Here is a 20,003-nt window from a genome sequence, read left to right as displayed (position 1 = left end):
TGTCTTTATATATCTTATATATTATGTAATAATAAAACTTGTATGGTGGTTGTTGCCTCTCCTTGGGTTGCCACCTCATCATGGTGGAGGGGTTTGAGTGCCCCAATGGTCCCAGGAGCTATGCTGTCTGGGGCTTCATGCCCCTGGTAGGGTCACCCAAGGCAGACAGGTCCTAGGTGAGGGACCAGACAAAGCTCAGCCCGAAGACCCCTTATGATGGACAAGAACTTTGGACTTGGTGTTCCCTCGCCTGGACGCGGGTCACCGGTGCCCCACTGTGGAGCCAGGCCTGGAAGGGGGGCACCATGGTGAACGCCTGGTGGCTGGGCTTTTACCCATGGAGCCCGGCCAGGCTCAGCCCGAAGAGGAGATATTGGTCCGCCCTCCCATGGGCCCACTGCCTATGAGAGGGGCCAAAGGGGTCGGGTGCAATGTGTGATGGGTGGCGGCCGAGCGAGGAGGCCCTGGCGATCCGATCCTTGGTTGCAGAAGCTGTCTCTTGGGACATTGAATGTCACCTCTCTGGTGGGGAAGGAGCCAGAGCTAGTGTGTGATCTACGTTCCCACCCTCATCTATGGTCATGAGCTTTGAATCATGACCGAAAGAATGAGATCGCGGAAACGAGCGGCCGAAATGGATTTTCTCCGTAGGGTGTCTGGGCTCTCCCTTAGAGATAGGGTGAGAAGCTTGGTCATCCGGGAGGGACTCTCAGAGGAGGGACTCATGGGTGTGCACTTCAACTAACAGGCTGGGTAAGGAGAACCAAGAAGCCCTTGGTAACTCTGAAGGAGCTGCAGAGATCTACAGCTCAGGTGAGACAAACTGTTGAAAGAACAAATTATAACTTAAATAATTGTACATTCAATAAATCTGACCTTCATGGGAGAGACTCATTGCTGAAAGAAACCCATAAAAAGTAATGTTGCCACATCAGACTGAAATTGAAAAGCAGTAGTAGATCAAATGACAGTCATGTCTTTAAATGAACCAGTTAAAGTCCAGACCTAAATCCAAATGAGAATCTCTGGCAAAGCTTGAAAACTGCTATTCACAGATACCTTTCGTTCAATCTGACAGAAGTCAAATGTTAAATTTCAGTTTGTATATAAATACTGTATGATAAGTCTTGGTTTTAGTTGCATGCAGCTTTGGCAACAGAGCTGCATGACAGTCTGATTTTCAAGTGCTCAAGTTTGGTTGTGGTTTGTCAGATTCCAAGTTCTGCACTTTCTAGCAAATACCAGCAAAGCAACAACTGATCGACAACTGCCATATTTCAAACAGACAATTCAGCAAGTATTGTCTGGCTTTTGTTTGGTTTTGATTTGTTGTGATTTTTGTCATAGAATACTTTTCTTCACCTACAAACAAAGATTCCTGGTTCAAGTAACAAAAATAAATTTACTCTTGCTTTTGTGTGGTTTTAATTAAAAATTCCATTTTGATTTTTATTCACAAAAGATTTTTTCAAAGCACACAGATTTCAGCCAAGTGTTTTGACTGCTTGGACACAAAAGACTTGCAGATTTTTTTTGTGTTTGTTTTTGATTTGTCTATTGCCACTCATACAAACTGCTCTTAAAGATCCCAAACAAGAAGTCATTCTCACAGTTATACAACAGAGAAATATGTTGTTAACATTACATATTATAACACCGGTTCCAGACTCAGAGTTACAGTACTGAAAATATTTGCTTACACAATTACAAAATATAAAAGTGACAAAGTTGTACACAATTCATGTCTTTTTCATGCTAAATCGACCAGGTTTTTAGTCCTAAAAGTGAGTATGAAAATTCACAATGAATTCCCTTCAATATTTCTCTAAAGGTTGAATACAAAGCCTACAGCATTTGGATGTAGGCTTTTTATCTACATCCAGATATATGTATCTCTAGTTGTTAAAGATACATGTATGTATCTGGACGGATGGACAAGGGAGGAGGGGAGAAAATTAGCAATATGCACATTGTTGCCACAATTTATTTATTTTTCCCCCTTATTGTTATCCAGAGCAGGGAAATACTTAAATAAAAGTCCAAACCTTTGCTGATGCATGAATGTTGTAAAGGGTTTTTAGGTCTAAACATTATATAGACAGCATTACGTTGTTTGAATTTTCCATTGTAATAGACAGGGAGAGAGAACTCAGCGCACATCCTGAAGTCCAGCACAAAAATACAAAATTATATTTCCGCCACAGTATCTGCTGTCTGTTCTGCACGTTGCGAGAAGCTGCTGCTCCTGTGCTACTATCTCTTTAAATATCCATTCCGGTTCGTTGCCCCGGTAACCCGGAAGCTTCACGCGCTCCTTGCTGCTGTGCTACGAGTCCTTCCTGTTTCAGAAATTTGAAGGAAGCAGCAGCAACAGGACAGTCGCTGAGTAAATATGGTGCGTGAGTTCAACATAAAGTGTGCATGCATCTGCAGTGAGCAGCCCGGTGCTCTGTAAAGCTCCCTATGACGTTTGGTTTTAGTGGATGTGTAAATAAACAAGCGAATATGTCTTGGTGTATCTGTTCGCAGTTGTTACATGTAGAGCAGCTGTTTTTTTTGTGTTTTTTTTAAGTCTGCGAAACATCAAACATATGTTGTTTATTGTGGACAAAGTCACGGGTCTGTCCTAGTGGGCGTGAAGAAATGTTTACATCTTTGGTCGGTTTTGAAAATAAGAACAACGTCGCGGAGTGTGCATCATTAACTTGGTTGCTGCACGTGTGGAAACTGCCTGAGTAGTCTTCACTAAACAATAGAAGTGTTTGTTTTCTTTATGTTTGGGATAATTAATTAGAAATGCATGTATACATGACAACAATAAGTGACCCAATTACTAATACGTATCAATAAGTACGACGGTGTCTAGCAGCTGCAGATATACATGTAATGCAAAAGCCAGCATAATTATTCTTTTCTTTTACTCTATATTTTCCCCTGACTCGTGGCAGGTTTCATCTCACTGATCTGTATGAGGGACGGACCTATGAGCTCTCATCTTATTTCTGCTACATCAGCCTTGTACATACTGTGGATCACCATGGCCCAGGTCGCTGGTCAGGAGGACAGGGAGAAAACCACTGCGCTCAAAGGTGAATGAACAACTTATGCTGAGGGTTTGGGTTGGATTGGAGTTGATAATATATAATCGACTGTCACTATATAGTTTTAAATGTGTGTTAACTTACTTCTTAACTTGCCATGTTTCTTTGCGTATAGATTTGCTGTCAAGAATAGATTTAGATGAACTGATGAAGAAAGATGAACCTCCTTTCACCTTCCCTAAAACACTGGAGGAGTTTGAATATGCCTTCAATGAGAGTGAGTATATTTATTCACTGTGTAGAGCAGTACTACTACCTACAGAACCGACCCAAAGAGACTAAAGCAATAGGTTCAATTAGCAGGATGGTCTATTAAATAAAACTGGATGCAGAAACTTTAAATGCCTTATACATCCACGCGAAGTAAGTAGATAATTCTCAAATTATCTTGACAGTTATCTCATTAAAATCATTGTTTAAGCCAACATTAGAGAGTCATTATACCAAGTTCATATACTACTGGCAAAATGTTTAAATCTTTGGTCAGTTTTGAAAATAAGAAAAACTTTCAAAGCCCTAAACCTTTGTAAATAACATAAAAATACTCGCTGTCAAACTTTAGCAAGTTATTCTTTAGATCGGGAGAGATTTAGCTTCCCTGAAACTTTGAAGTTTAAATGTATCTGAATAAGATTTTTATTCAAGTTATAGTCAGGCAGTTTCTGCAAGTGCTACACTATGATGCATTTACTTCATTCAAATTATCTCCCTTTAAGAATGTTTAAAAAATATTTTAAAATATATATTCAGGTGTCAGAGAAACTGTGTCCTAAGTATTTTTTAAATCATAATTTCAGAATTAAATGTTTGTAGCATGTTTTACAATGCAGGATTAATGACTATTATGCTGAAAATTACTGTGAATTTGAGTATGGTGCATGTTATGCTGATGCACAAACGTTTCATTAAGGGCTCACAAAAGAATCACAAACACATCTAAAGATGTTTTTCAATGATTTGATCTTGAACGTTTTTCTGAATTTTTTGGGGAGGCTTTTATTTGCCAAGGTTAGTGTTGGGAATATTTAGATGTTCCCATCACTAAACGGTGGGAATATAACCATAAACTTTTAGTGCAATGGATACAAATATCTCGAAAGGAGAGTCCGTAAAAGAGGATACCTTGTACTTCTCATTGTAAAGTATTACAAAGCTTCCTCCACTTCCAGAGGCATGAACTTCACAAATTTAAACTAATGAAGGTGAAGTGATTGAACTCTGAACTCTGCAATGTTAGCTGATTACTTCCACGATCAAGCTGAGAAAATCAAATCACAAGATCATAACTAAGGGGACCCTTGTAAAATTAACATAGCATTTCAGAGCATTGGTTGCATAGTGGCACAGTTGGTAGCACTGTGGCCTGATGAAGAAGGCCCTGATGTCAAATCCCAATCTAGGATCTTTCTGTAGAGAGTTTGCATGTTCTCCCTGTACTTGAATGGGTTCTCTTCAGGTAACATTGCTTCCTTCCACAGTGCAAAAGCACTATTGTTCGGTCAGTTGAATACCCTACATTGCTCATAGATATGTGTGTGCATGTATGGTTGTATGTTCTTTGTGTTACCCCATGATGGACTGGAAATCTGTCCAGAATGTACAGTGGATCAGTTCTCCACTATTGACTGCTGGAGATAGGCAGCAGTCATTGGGTGTCATTGCCTATCCATGCAACCCTGCAAGGATAGGCGGTATAAACAGTCAGACAGCACGGTGGTAATGTGGTGGTCTGGGGCTGCTTTAGTTCTTTACCACCAGGACATCTTACCTAGTTGATGAAACCATGTATTCTGCTCTCTACATGAAAATTTTGAAGGAAAACATACAACTGTCGTTTTGTGACCGTAAACATCAGTGTTCTTAGTTTGTGCAATGGGATTCAGCAGCGGTCTTAAGGCTGGAATTTGAAGCACAGGCTTAAGACCACTGCTGAATGGCTAAAAACATTAAAATGAAGAAAACATTTCAATGTGACAAAATATAGATAATTCTACAAAGCAGAATGGGCCAAATTTCTGCCACAGGGATGTAAAAGAGTTATTGCTAGTTACAACAAATCCTTGAAGGTAGTTGCTGCAGCCATGCTTGGCAGACCCAGTTATTGGTTTAGGGAGCAATTGCTTTTTCAAGTTGGTTTGGTTGGTTTGGACAGCTGTTTTTGTCTGATGTTTGCATTCAGAGTAATAAATAGAAAGCTTAGAATAACTAAAATTGTGACAAACAAACCTGGATGAGGACCCATATTTATTTTTCCCATGATGTGTAGTCAGAGGGATAGAAAGGAGATGTAAACAAGAGTGGAATCTTGGGTGAAAATGTTTAAAATATTTTTTTAACCCTCTTTATCTGAGCTACCAGTAATTGTGGAGGGTGCTTTAGGAAATGGGTAAACTCACAGAACGCACCCAGGTTTAATCTACAAAGGTAGTAGAATATGATAATCTACTTGCACTTGTTTAGGTTTAGATGATATAACAATCTTTTGATGATTATTTTGGTTTGCAGTAATCAAAGCAGGGATTCAGGAGAAGTTGGGAGATGGATGTGTTACTGATAGATTTTTGGCTCTTAATATTCCTCTACAGTCTCTTGCCCTGTCTCTCTTATCTCTACTTTTCTCTGTCAGTGTCTGGCTGGCTGAGTGGGGGACATGTTGTGTACTCTACGGCCCGTCAGTAACCTACTCAGCCTTGCCCTCTGTCTGACGGAGAATTTGCATAACCTTGCTGTGCCTAAGAACAGACTCAGCACCTGAAATTATGCAACACCCACAAGCTGCTCTTCCCACCCTCAAGTCCTAGCTCAGTCTACCATGGAGGCGGAAAAAACACAGACTCTTCTACCTTCGTCTTCCTGCAAATTCTCATTCCTATCATTTCCCCCTTTTATTTCTCTACTTCTGCAACATCTCACCAAAAATTTCAACCTGAAACACAAGGTAGCACCTCACACTGGAGCTTTTTAAATCTTTATGTCTTGTCAATATCTCTTTTAGGCCTGTTTTCGAAGGATACCATTTCTATTAAAGCCATAGTGGCCCTCTGGCAAAGTCTCCAGTATGTCGACTAAGTCACTTTGGCCTGAAGGGTTTTTATTTTATTTTAATATAACTGAACTCATGCTATCGTAGCCTGAGACAAGTGGAACAAAAATGTTAATTTCACCATGTAATGATATGAATACAGAAGAGGCTGTGTACAATAGTTTGCAGGTATCTTAATCACTGAAGATGATGGCTTCATCACGCCAGCCCTCCGGTTTTCCATTACTGGAAATCCAAGGTTATGTACACCTAATTAAGCGGCCAAATTGAGAACAGAATGCTAATTATGACAGAAAAGGAGGAGAAAAGTTGAGAAAATGTTATTCCTTTGAGAGATTGTGTTGGGGGAGATAGGGAGATGGAGGGTGTGGTGGGGGGGAGCTGATCACCCCTCAGCCTGTAGACACGAACACACACACACATCTCACACCCCCTTTCCTTTCTCCTCTCGTATAGAGGTACATCCACATCCGACGATCCCCTTCTCTCTCTCACACACACGCACACCCCCACCCACCCCCACCATCCCTACAGTGGGATTTCATTATAGCTCTTGTCTTACCCCCCTCTTCTTAGGCTGTAGTGTTTAGATACTCACCCATTCCGTGAATGCATAATTTATTTTCTTCAAGGTACTATTTGTGCACACACTGCTTTATACTAAGTTCTCACTTGTCTCCTGCTTTACCTCTCAGGCATAAATGTATTTCTAAATACACCATACCAGGCGTAGATTCAGGATTACATGTTATCTAACAACTAACAACTATGAAAGTACTGTGATACACAGTAAGTGAGTAGTGTAAGATTTATCACGTTGATAGAGGTGTAAAATGGGGGCAATTTAGAAGGAAATAAAAAAAAAAATCTTCATGCATTCCTTTATCCTGCAAAGATATTATATTTATATGCTCACATTGTGCAATAATTGAGAAAGTATGAGGCCCCTCTGGCTATTTGGGTTAAGTATGTGTACTTTTTGTCATTTAGCTCTCACAAACTTTGCAGTCATAAAGGTCAAAATTAAATTTAACACCGTTTAGTGTTTTATTGTGTTGTAGTGTCAACTGCAGGATCGATGGGCTCATTGCTAAGGTATGGGCTCTGCAGTTGCAGAAGGGTAATTATTTAAAAAAACTAGTGCCACCTCTGAACAGCATTTTCTTCTTTTATGAGTTTTTATATGAGTAAAACCTTTAATGCTTTTAAAACTCCTCTTGCTTCTCTGAATTAAAATAAAGCATTTAAGCTATGTTCCAAAGACCTTTGCGTTTTGGCTGAATCGTAATAATTTCCAGATGTGGACAAAGTCATAGTTCTAATTGAATGCCCACACCTGGACCCCTCTGTCTGTAGCAGTGTGGCTGTAGGTTGCATCGCTAGTGCCTCTTGCTGTCACAACCCAGAAATGAACTGTTGGGTCACCCATTGTTATGGTTAGTGCACCCAGCAGTTCCTTAACTACGCTGACATACACTAAGCATAGTGTACAGTCACACTATCCTAGCATATTGTGTGTTACCATCATACACACAATATGCTAGCATTTACATACAATACTAGCATTTTGTGTCTAAATATTGCTTATTTACACACAATATGCTAGTATTTGAGGCATTTCTGTTTAAAATGCTATCAGCCAAACTGCTGCTTGATGTCAAAATAAAGTAAGGTTAGGACTAGGTTATAGAGAAAGAGAAATCAGAAAAAGATGTCGTTCAAACTTTGCAGTAACAATAACATCTCACTATTAATATATTTCAAGCTTTAGAACTATTTTAGTTTGAGCAGGAAAATGAAGGAACTTAAAACTGATCACTTTGCAAGAATTTTAATTCCATGTGTGACAGGATACTTTTAGCGAGGTCTGCGTATGTGTAAATCAGCCAAGATGCAAGTTAATACCAGATCATGAAAGGATCCTGGAAAAGAGACATTTTTGTTGAATTTTGAAGAATAGCAGCTTTCTAGTGTTGTTTAGCCAAGTAATAGGATTTGGATGAGTTGACTTGGGAGTTGAAGACTGTCTGAATAAGTCTTTTTAGTAGAATAGTAATAACAGACAAAGTGCAATAAGCCCTAGAAAAACGATTGTCCCAAAATTTTAAGGATTTGTTTTCTTTGTAGTTGCTTGTTATCCTTACTAATCATGTTGTGTCTCTCACAGATGGCCAGCTCCGTCACATACAAACAGGTGAACCCTTTGTGTTTAATGCCAGAGAGGATCTGCACCGCTGGAACCAAAAGCGTTATGAAGCTCTTGGAGAGGTAATATGGGTTTTCTGCTGGCATTACAACTTTTTTATGCATACATAATATTTATTTTTTTCTTTTCATGCTGCAGCTAGCTTGCTTGTCTTTACCTTGGAAAAAACTCTGGAACAGAATCCAAGGAGGAGATCTTTTGAGTTTTTGAAAAGCTTTTAACAGGTGGAAGATATTTGAATATTTAGAATCACAAAATGTGTAGTTTCTAATGGGGGTGGGTCAAAGGGAATAATGAATACCATATTGATATTTGACAGTTTTGAATACCAAGTCCACACAGAAAAAGATATAGCAGAACATGTTGGCTAAATAATTCTTATCACCAGATTTTTAGATCTTTTTTCTTTAAGTTTGCCAACAATTGACAATACATAACACCAATCAAGACTTGAGGTAAACTTGGACTTAGATTTTGTTGACCAACTTAAAAACTGTTTTCATTTAAAAGGTGAATCAATGCAGATGAATAACTTTTACTTTTGTTCACTTTTGATCGGCTACTTCTAAAAGCTAGTTTATGAAGCTAAAGGAAATGGAGGGAAAAGATAGAAAAACAAATGTATCAATGTAAATGTAGCAAAATATCATATTTGTATAGATATTTGATCTTGCAATGCAAATGTTCTAAAAGATCTTTAACATGTTAAAAGTTCTAGTAGATTTCTCCATATTCTCATATTGTGACATCATCCACCCCCATAACGTCTGTGATAAGACTGAAAAAAGTCATCCTTTGTTTTGTTTTTTTCTATGCAGATGAAACATATGTTCTGTTAGTGTGGTAAATTTCTTCTGCTTTAATAATCTTGAAACATCTGTTCTGGCTTTAAGTGGAGGTCTTGAAGTTGCCTTTACTCAACAAAGATCTGAACCACACCACAAACAAAAATGAGCATTCTTCGAAACTGTGAAATCGAAACAGAGAAAAACTAGGATAACCACACCAGCATAGGAACAGATCCAAATATTTTAACATTTAACATGATGATTTGGGATGTCATGATGGTCCGTCCTCTCAATGCAGGGACACAGATTTGTTTTACCCATTGTCATTGATGCTGATGGTGTGACACTGCAGGTGGACAACATAAGCATTGATTATGCTAAACATCTATGTTGAAAGTACATAAATTGCAGAATTGGCTGACTAACGATCACCACATCAAATTTTTTGCTTTTTATTTTATCAGGATAACAAAACTGGTAAAACAGACAATACACAAAACATTGTATACAAATTTATCTGAAAACATAAGAAGTAGATTACACTACTAGTAAAATGTTAAAAAACAGTCGATCTTTCATTTTGGGTGAGCTGCACGGTTTGAGGTCTTGTTGAAGTGGAAGGGATGTTGTTGTACTACTATGAAATGGACTAAGAAAATGTCTTTGAACAGAGGGTTTAGGTGCTTTCTTTGAGTAACATACGGTGCTATGTACAAGTACTCTTTGCAGAGAAGGGACCAGATATGAATTTAGAAATTAAGATATTAGATATCTTAAACAGAAATTTGCAAAAATAGTCCAAGGTGCTAAATCCAGAATCATAAGCTGAACAGAACTGATCAGTTGAAACAGATAAGATTAATTTGTAGAGTTGAAGCAGCTGACCGAGAACAGCAGACTCTATGTACGGTGCTCTTGCTTTACCACTGACCCCCCCAAAATAACAGTTGTAAACAGGAAAAAGTTAACTCTTCTCACTTTTATTTTATGTTTGTTGAGAGAAAACAGAAGAAATCCATTATGGGGAAAAATGCATTTCACTATATAATGATATAGTAAACCCAAATATGCTGCATCCTAAAATTCCCCTTTAATTCAATTCCACTATATTCATTATGCATTTAGATAATGAGACAAATATTCCTTTGTAATCGTCTTTTTCTGGTTGCTTTCCCTACTATGTTGGTGTTAATTGTTGTGTGCATTCTTTGAAGTTCAAAGGAAAGTGATGGACCCTTTTGTGGGATTACCTGGATGTTTTTATTATTTCTAATGCAGGTATACAGTAGCTCCTCAGAGAACCAGTCCTCTCTGAAGGTTTTTGTTACCTTCTTTTTTCTTTTACATGCTTAGGCAGTATCTGTCACCATCTGAAAAAGGATGAAAAACAAATATTTGACTGCAGCAAAACTGTGGAGCTCAAGGAACACACAAACATTTAAACTAAATGAACTTCTGCACCTGTCATTCAGAAGAAATGAATAATTATCAAACCAAACTTATACAAACAGTATTTATCCTTTGATTAAAAGACTGATGGAAGTATCTGCATTAGAAATACAATAAAAGAATCCCTGCAGATATGGCTTTGTGTAATGAGAGCAAATATCGTATGAGTTGTGCTGTAGGAGATTAACTGGCTGAGAACAAAAAAGCACTTTCTGAATAAGCAATATTATCTTTCTGTTGTTCTTAGCCTCCAAAAAACAAAAAGTGCATCTGCAAATGTCTGTACAAGAGTAGAACATAGAAATGCATTGTTTTTTGCTTGAAAAGATTTGTATAAATAAACACAAATTCTGAATTGTATACCTGTGGTTGTAAAGTGGATTAGGCTGCTTAGTCAGACTCTTCATGTCTGAGGTTAAAGCTGTGAGGCACACAAGCATACCTGCATTCTTATTTCAGCACCTGTGTAGCTGATGCACGCAGATTTATTTAGGCTTGGATCTCTTTTTGTTTGCCGAGTCTTCATTTCAGGTAGATTGAGAAAGTACATGAAGAGTTTGTGTAAATGCAGACAAGTCTGTTGTCAGCTAATGCTACTGCTTAGTACATCCTAGTCTCCCCCATCAGTCTGCAAGCTGATGGAGAATATAAACAGGCACAAAGCTATGTGTGCATGTTGCCTCTTTTTGAATAGAGCAGCATCATCGTTTCCCTTAATGTTCATACAGATTCCTTTCTTCCCCACTAGAGAAGGATACCTTTGTCCATCTCTCCCTCTCTCCTGTCTTCCCCCCCTTTAGTTCCTCTTGATCCTCTCAGCTTCTCATTTTCCATGTAGGGCTGAAAGTGTGTATGCGTTTTGTGTGTCTGTTTATGTGCATCAGGGGGCTGTGGGGCGGGGTAGTCGGGTGTTGCCCATATTGTCAGACACATCACAGCACCAGATGTCCAATTCGCACTTCAACCTTGTCTGAATAGGAGACTGATGGATGTAGGGCAATGGATGATATTGGTGTGACGGTTTGAAAAGCGGAAATAACAGAGATGAGCTTGATTCTGTATGGAAAAATATTGTTTCAACTTTGCTATATGTTTGGCATAATAAATAGACATTTGCAGCTAATTTATATAGTCTTTACCTACCAGGGTCTCATCAGATTGTTATTTTAAGCAAAAATTAACCCCCAGGGGCCCAAGAGAAGCAACTTTGCCATCCATCAATTGTTTGAGAATATTGGTTGTGCATCAACTTACCAGAAACTCACAGTTACAAAGGTTCCGGCTGAAACCTTTGTGCTTAATAAAAAAATGCAGTTAATTGCATTAAAAATGTAAAATCTATATAATTAATTGGAATGAATACATTAAAGTCCTGGCCCTTCGTATAATTCCAAATTGTAAGAAAAAACAATCCATCACTTGTTTGCTTTAAAGAAAGTATGTGAATAAGCTGGTATGACTGTAGTTGCTTGACAGTTTACAGGTTTATTCTCTTTTCATATATACCGATAAATAAATTTGATCGATGGCAGGGTGAAACCATGAGAAGAATGATCTGTAGTTGAGACGTCTGCAATACAAATGCTTCTCTTTTTGTTGATTAAATCAGTAAATTAGTAGGAACATTGGAAAACCCGCTATTTTTATGTAAAAAAAAAAAAAAAGATCTACTACTTTGCTAGATTCAGCAATATATTTTTGTTTTGAGCTTGCAAACAAAATTAAACTCAGGGATAAAATACCTACACACTAATGAAACTACTACATGAGCATTTTCCAGTCTTGGCACCAACTGTTGTCATAATTGCTACTCTCCAGCTGTAAAACACTGGAGGCTATCTGTGCAGTGTCGTTCAGTTCAGCAGGGTCACCTTAGCCTGTGTAGGTGTCAGTTGGCGTCTAATTCCTGTGATTTGCTGATAAATTTCTCTGATAGAAGACAAGCATAGGGCCTGGCCCAGATGGAGCTCTATTAAGCTGTTAATAAATGAGGATTCTTCTCTGCTCTGTCTGCATCTGTCGAATGGAAGGCAGTCACAAATTTGTAAACATACACGCACACACACACCCAGTTGGAATATTATAATGAGGTAAAGCTAGCCAGATGGCTGAATTAGAAAGCTCTCTCTCTCTTTCTCTCACACTCTGCAGTGTCTCTGTTATCCATTTTCTCCGCCGGCTTTTTTCTGGTATTGGTAACCAAATAACAGTGGTCCTCAAAGTTTTTTTTACTTCTGTAAATCCCACCTCTATAAATGCTACATATTAGAGATTTCTGGTTGATTTCTGATCTTCAGTTTTTATAAAACTTTTATCTGCTGGCAGTTTTAGGAGATTTTGATTCCTCTTAAGAGATATAATTAGCAGTATTCAAAAGTATTTCTTTCTAGCCATCCCATCCCAACATACTGAATTCTCTGCAAAACGTGTATTTGGCAGTTTAATTGAACATGTATCAAAATATATTAGGTCCCCTCTAAAAAAGGTTATAGCTCCTTTATTTTATATTTTATAACAAACACCAAATGTACCTAAATATGCATTAATATGCACAGTGGTAATTGTGTTAACACTATTTCAGAATCTAAAATCTACAGTCTCCCTTATCTTTGCTCTTAGGGGTGTAAGAAATTTGCTTAATTCTTAAAATATGGCTGTGTACGCAGTTGCATATACAAAAAAGGTATTGTCCATTTATCAGCTATTATGTCCATGGGAGTTTTTTCTTTACATAAAGTCCCAGGAGGCCATTTTTGTTAGAAGCTGATTGGATCCCTCCCTCCTACAAATGGCAGGTTTCTGCCCAGAACCGGTGGCTGCATTGACGTCCCCATTCCCAGGAATCCCTCACTACTTTTACTGAGAAGAGGGTGGCAGAGGCAGGCAGATCCGAATGAAAACAGTTGAACAGAGTTAAAGAGTTGAATTTTAATTGATGAAAGAAAAAGAGAATTGGAAAACGATATGTCGGGTAGGGAGGTTTTTAGAAGAAAGAGAAGGGGTCTGGTGGTTACATCACTGGCGTCTATTACTACATCAAACACTCTCTGAGACTTTACTTTAAACAGTCTCTCCGCCAGCTTCGTAACTAACAACTGAGGAGGTCATTATGCTGCTGGTACGATGAGCGGAGCAGGTAGGGCAGGGCAGAAGTGAGACAGAGGCTCATGTGCGCTAGGTGTAAACAGTCTGTCAGTCAGTCTGTATGTGAGAAGTTTCTCTTCCCCTGGAGAGTCCTCTATCCTCTGACAGAAGAATGACAGAGACCTCATGGGAATTACGGCAGCTTCTTCTCTCTCTTTGTTTCCCACGCCGACTGACAGATCACAAATTCACAACAATAGGCCCTATTTTAATACATTTTCTGTTGGTACACAAGGCTGACTTAAAATAAACAACCTTTCTATTGCCTCACGCGCGCTCTCATTTTTGGAACCTCTCTCCTTCTGAGCGTGGTTTGCTGTTGTTGCTGCGCTTGTTGTGCTGCATTGTTCGGGGGGGATTTTCTTCTTTTTTCCCCTTCTTTCCTCTATTCTCTGGAGAAGCAGGGAATGCTTTCCTGGGTGCAGTCAGTGATACGGCACAGAGCAGCTCTTTCAGTTTCATTATATAAACAGCTTTGATGCCTCTTCTTGTTCTCTCTGGTGTCTATGGGTAAGTGGCTTTTGGAGAGAGCTCTGGACCGTAGAGACAAGAGGTGTGTGTGTGTGCCTGTACATAACTTTTACTGTGTTCGTATGTGTGTGAGTGTGAATACTGTATTCTTTGGGGAGTTTTGTACATTTTTGGTCTTAGGCCAAGATGACTGTTTAAACTGTCTCCTTGTTAATTTTCTGATGGGGTCATATCACTTCAGAGTTGCTTAATCTTTTGAATTACATTTAGAAATAGTTTAATACATTGCAAAGTTGTTTTCAGATTAAAACGTTAATCTCAATAAATATGAATATCACTGACTTGTTGAAATGTATTTTACTAATTGGGTTTAAAAAGGGAAAATGAGGTTGTCTGCTTTGTGGTTTCTCCTTCCACTCAACTTTTCATTAAAATGCATGGATATAGAATTCTGTAAACATCCAGCTTCCGCAGCAGTTATTGTTTCTGGCTTCTACGTGACAACTGCAAAGTTGGAAGTGTTCTTCATAAAGACCGCAGATATGGTCATTACGTTTCTGTTTTAAAAAAAATGTTTTTTGGTTTTTCAGTATATTTTGAGACAGCGAATTTTATATTTTCATTAGTCATAAGCTATAGCAATCAAAATACACAGGTATGATAGTTTGAAATACATCTGTGGGAATCTGTACAGTATTTAAGTTTCACTTTCTAAATTAAATCACTGGAATAATGTGTCTATCACATCCTTACTTTTGGAAATGCACATCTATTATCTCTATCTGATCAAATAATTTTTAATGTGTTAGCCCTTCTTCATAGCAAGACTTTTGTATTGTTGGGTTCCTTTTTAGTTATTTTCCTCTGTTCTTTTCATGCCAAATGTTTCCTCTTCCATTATGACTATTGCTTGGCCTCTTCTTCCTTATTTGGTTCTTTTTCCTCCCCTTTGTGTGCGCCTGGGAAGGATCATCTCCTTATTGCCTCAGGTGCGGTCAGCCAAACCAGGCATGACTGCTGTAATCAGTGGGAGAACACACAGGGATGCAGGAAACACACACAGACTGATTCTTGCAGACACAGTATGTGGGAGGTCTCTGAAAAGCATATCTAGTTGCAGCCACAGTGTTCTTCATGAAGACCTTGACCTCATGGAAGTGATGAAGAGACTGTTTATGGGGATGACTCCAGATTTGCAAGGAGCTGATGTCAGAGCCCACCCATTCCAAGGCGTCTCATCAAGGCAGTGCACTGTACCTTTGTTTCTCCATCTCCACTCCCTCTTCCACTGCTCTGTCCTCTTTGGTGCTCACATCAGTGGGAGCTGGCATGAGACTCTGTCTCCTGAGGATTACTTTGCCATCTCTCCTTTCTTGTCTTCCTCGTTTCCTCCCACTGAGCCTCAATTTAAGTCCCTTCCTTCCGCTCTGATCCCCCTTTTCTTGGTTCATCGCCACAATCTTTCCCCTACACAAACAAGCTGCAGACACAGTGGACACAGCTGCAGAAGTTAGATCAGAGTGTCCCATCTACAGACCCTCTCACAGTGAAGAAAACAATTGTTCTTTGTTTGACTTGTGCTGAATCTTTTTCTTTAGAGAGAAGGATTTAAGAGGTTTTTGATAGTTCGGTAACGGTCAAAAATGATGAATGCTGTGATTAGCTCTGCAGCTGAAACTGTGTCAGTTTATTGTTGAATGTATTTGCCTTTTCTTAAAAATAAAGCAGTAATAAATAGTATATGTACTGATTTGAACTAATTTAAATCTATTTCTTTCATTCCCCTTCTTGTTTCTCTTTGTGTCCCTTGATAATATTTGCCACATCCACTCCCCATGCTTGTCGTAGTGACAATGGCACTGCAGCTCCCTGCAGGCATTTCATTAAAGCACTAATAACACATTTGTAATTAGGTGACAAAGAGGCCATTTTTATTGTACTGATCAGCTGCTGAGACATAGTCCTAGGAGGTAACCGATGAAGGAGCTATAATGTGTGTGTTGGTTTCCATGATCTGTGTATTCTGTTGTCAGTAAAATAGAAATAAATGCTAGTTAGATCTTGTAAGACCAAAGAAAAGCATTTAGAAAACTTGATATAAAAGGTTATACACAAATCTGGATATTAAACTTGTACATATTTATTATCAGAGCACATTTTTATCTTTGTAAATGTTTGCACAACCTTGCTTTTGTTAATCTCTTGTTCCCTTTTCTTATTTTCCACCAGCCTCCTTATCCTATATCAATAGTTCGTGGGCCACCTGAGGCACAGAACAAATAAAATATTGCAAAAGAAATTTCCTGTGAAGCCTATTGATGTCATAAAGCATGAGCAAAGCGAGGCCAGGAATCATTTTAGTTCTCATCAGAGCAGCTGACATTTTAGCGTATTAGCTGCTTGAGGTTTGGTATGTTTCAGTGTTGCTGCTTCAGCTCCCCCAGTCCGTCCCTTCAGCCCACACAGACACAAGGTCAAATGGTAGCATTGATCATATCATCTAGACTGTCTGTTGGGCTTTGTCTCTGTGTCATAAGACTAACATTTGCCTATTACCTGATTTTGTTCTTTCGTCTTGTGAGATAAAGCCATTATTATATTGGTCTTATCAGGGCATTGAGTGTATGAGTGAAGCTCTTCTCTCTATGACTTTCTATTTGGTCTTGCCATTTCAACAATTATCCACAGTTTAGATAGAGTAGAGTTCAAATGAATCTTCTCAAGGTTGACATTTTAATATCCTTTAAAATATCCATTTTAACGGATATTTTTCCTCTGCATACATCAAAACTTATGAAAATCCTGCCACTTCTGGATTGGGTTAATCTAAAGATTTCCTTGTCGGCACAAGTTGACAAAATATATATATTTTTTATGACATATTGATATCCTAATCTCATAGCCAGTTTTTTTATTTTATTTATTAGCCAGTGTTTGCGCACAATGTTAACATATTCTACTTATTTGATTATATAGTTTATAGCATATTTTAAGGGTATTTGATGGGATTGACCACCACAGAGTAGTACAAAATTGTGATAATAATAAATAATAAAATAGTTCAATGCTTCCAAACATTTTATGAATAAAAAATCTGGCAACCGGGCGTCTTTATTTAGCCCCTCTTAGTCAATACTTCAATGAACTACCATTTACTGCAATTACTCCAGTTCAGTCAGGCTGTATGGAGAGGATTTCTTCAAATCTTGCCACAGATTTTTAATTGCAGTTTGTCTTGGTTATTTTAGCACACGGATATACTTTAATCTAAACCATTCCACTGTAGTTCTGTCTGCTTGTAAGAGCTGTGTTCTGCAGGAAGGTGACTCTTTGCATAAGTATTTGGTACTTCTAACAGGTTCACTTTAGAAGCACCAAATTTGTGGATTGCTAAAAGTTGTCATGTGACAAGTATGAGTATTAGAATCCTGTAGCTCCTTCAGAGATACCAAGAGCTTATTGGCTGCTTCTCTGATTTCTCTGATTAATGCGCTTCTCACCTAACCTTGAAGTTTAGGAAAACGAACATTTCCTCATAGGTTTGCAGTTATGTCAAACTCGTTCCATTTTCAAATAAAGAATCAAATAGTTGTCTCATGTTATAAATGAAACTCGCCTTAAACTTCTCCAGACCTGTTTGGATCATTGCTTGGTCTTGACAACTGAAGGCATTTTGTTGCATTTGAAAACTGCATATTAATATCTCCTCACTTTAAAATTATGCGACAGTTCAACTTAACAAAAACCGAAAACATTAAAAGGAAATGAATGGCTCAGTAAGACAATGAGTGCACAATCTGTTAAGTCAAAGTGAAGTTCTCCTCTTTCCACACTTAACTGACATCTGAGCCTCATCTGTTGTGCTTTGACGCGCAATGGTCTTTGGTAGATCCCTGTTTGTGTTCGAAGTCAGTCATTTCAGCATGACTGCAGCGCCGACACGCTTTGTGACTGTGGCGCCACCGCTGGCCTTTGGTTTCCTGATTTAGTAAGGCTGATACTTCAAAAGCGCATGGAAGTAAGACTTCACAGCACAGCATGACACCAGGCTGCTCAGCTCTCCCCGTGGTGCATCCACCCAACACAGCATTGTTAAGACACAGACGGGACACATGGCTTGTCTTACCGCTGGGGGAACCATCATCAATTGCTGCGCTGCATCTTATAGCTACCGGTTGTGTTTGCTGTCATCTGTTCTCAGTCTTTAGTTCTCTGTTTGTGTCTTTCACACCTGATCAAGAATTAAAATCTGTTCCACAAAGTGCTCCTGTCTGTTCTCAGTTGAGCAGGATGCAAGTGGAAAAAATTGAAAAGAAGGAAAGAGAAACGGGGAAAAAGGGAAAAGAACGTTGCTAATGTCACTGAACCATGAAAGGCTTGGCCTGGGGTAGGAGTGACTTTGTATACAAGGTTCTTTAGTGCTGTGGCTGCAGGGATAAACACAACTTACATCAGCCCTTTGCATGTACAGGAGATTTCCTCTCCTGGCACTTTCAACCTCAACTGTCTGACTGTACTGTACACACAAACACACGCACACCCCCACACATGTACAGTATAAAACCAGACTCTTTCAAGTCGTTCGCGTGCGCACAAACACTAGAGGGCAAATGGGGGTTTTGAGTAGCATTTCTTTATATTTTTGGTGGCAAATATGACTGTGGATGCTGGTTCCTTGTTCACATGTGTACACAGTTTCTCTTTCACAGATTTATTTGTATCAGCAGCCAGGAAGAATATTAACTCCATCAGACAGTGTTGTCAGTATATCTGACTCAGTGCCTTTTCTGCTTTTCTTTTTCAGATCATCACCAAGTATGTTTACGAGCTGTTGGAGAAAAAGTGCAACTTGACTAAAACATTTCTTCCTGTAAGTATTTTGAAAATTAAGAAAATTAAATATAAGTATGGTCAGAAAGCGTTTTGCAAAACTATTGATGGGTGCTGAACATTTCCATATTTTCCTATATTGCAGTGTTTTACTGGGGTCTTGCTTGAAAAGCACAACACAAGGTAGTACTTAATTGCACTCAAATGTAGTGCAATTTAGTACTAGCCTTTAAGCTAGTTTATAACAATGGTTTGGAGATTTTTCTTTTATAATAAGAATCTTAAAAAACTGCATTCATATTCAGATTCCAATAGCCAGTACTTTGAAAAACTAATTTTATTCAAATTAAACGTGCAACTCTTTAGAGACAGTAAACCCTTTACATCAAGAGATGGACATTTTTCTCATTCTTCTTTGCAAAATAGCTCAAACTCAGGTTGAACTTCAAGTTTTACCACAGATTCTTAATTTGCCCATGGTCTACAGTTTGGTTGGGCCATCTTAACACATAAGGCCATTGTCCTGCTGGAATATTTAGTCTTTTTCACACTTTTTCCAGTATTGCTCTGCATTTAGCTCCATCCATCTTCAAAAAAGTTCTGACCTCCTTCCTGAAGAAAAGAAGCCCCAACTCATGATGCTGCCACCATCATATTTACCACAGTGTGTTAAATGGTGAAGTGCAATGTTGGCATTCAGAAGCTTCGACTTCAGTCTCATCTAACGAGAACACCTTTTTCACAAAGTTTGTTTTTGTTAGTGAAGATGCAGCTTGTGACAAATTGCAGCGGATAGTTCTTATGAATTCATTTGAACTCATCCTGATTCTGTTTATTTACTAAACAGAAGTAAATAAACTTTTGTTTAGTAAATAAACAGAAGAGCTCCATGAAGAGCTCTTTCTAGAAAGAAGAGCTCTTCATGGAACAGCTGTGTAAAATAAGCACATGTGGAATCTGTTTAGTAGGGT

The 20,003-nt window shown here is 38.6% G+C and overlaps 1 protein-coding gene across 1 annotated transcript in view; it reads left to right on the top strand.

The window, feature by feature from the left end:
• The first annotated feature begins 2,291 nt into the window (after window positions 1–2,291).
• The window catches only part of arb2a (ARB2 cotranscriptional regulator A), a 165,166-nt gene continuing 147,454 nt past the window's right edge, over window positions 2,292–20,003 (top strand). The window contains exons 1-5 of the mRNA XM_028033735.1: window positions 2,292–2,395; window positions 2,949–3,089; window positions 3,217–3,318; window positions 8,312–8,412; window positions 19,007–19,072. Of these exons, the coding sequence (XP_027889536.1) occupies window positions 2,969–3,089; window positions 3,217–3,318; window positions 8,312–8,412; window positions 19,007–19,072 (390 nt within the window). The 5' untranslated portion in view covers window positions 2,292–2,395; window positions 2,949–2,968. The remainder of the gene's footprint in view (window positions 2,396–2,948; window positions 3,090–3,216; window positions 3,319–8,311; window positions 8,413–19,006; window positions 19,073–20,003) is intronic.

The sequence above is a fragment of the Xiphophorus couchianus genome, chromosome 12, assembly GCF_001444195.1.
Source record: "Xiphophorus couchianus chromosome 12, X_couchianus-1.0, whole genome shotgun sequence".
Lineage (NCBI taxonomy): Eukaryota > Metazoa > Chordata > Actinopteri > Cyprinodontiformes > Poeciliidae > Xiphophorus > Xiphophorus couchianus.
The sequence above is the reverse complement of the archived record's forward strand: the minus strand, read 5'-3'. Positions and strand labels throughout refer to the sequence as shown.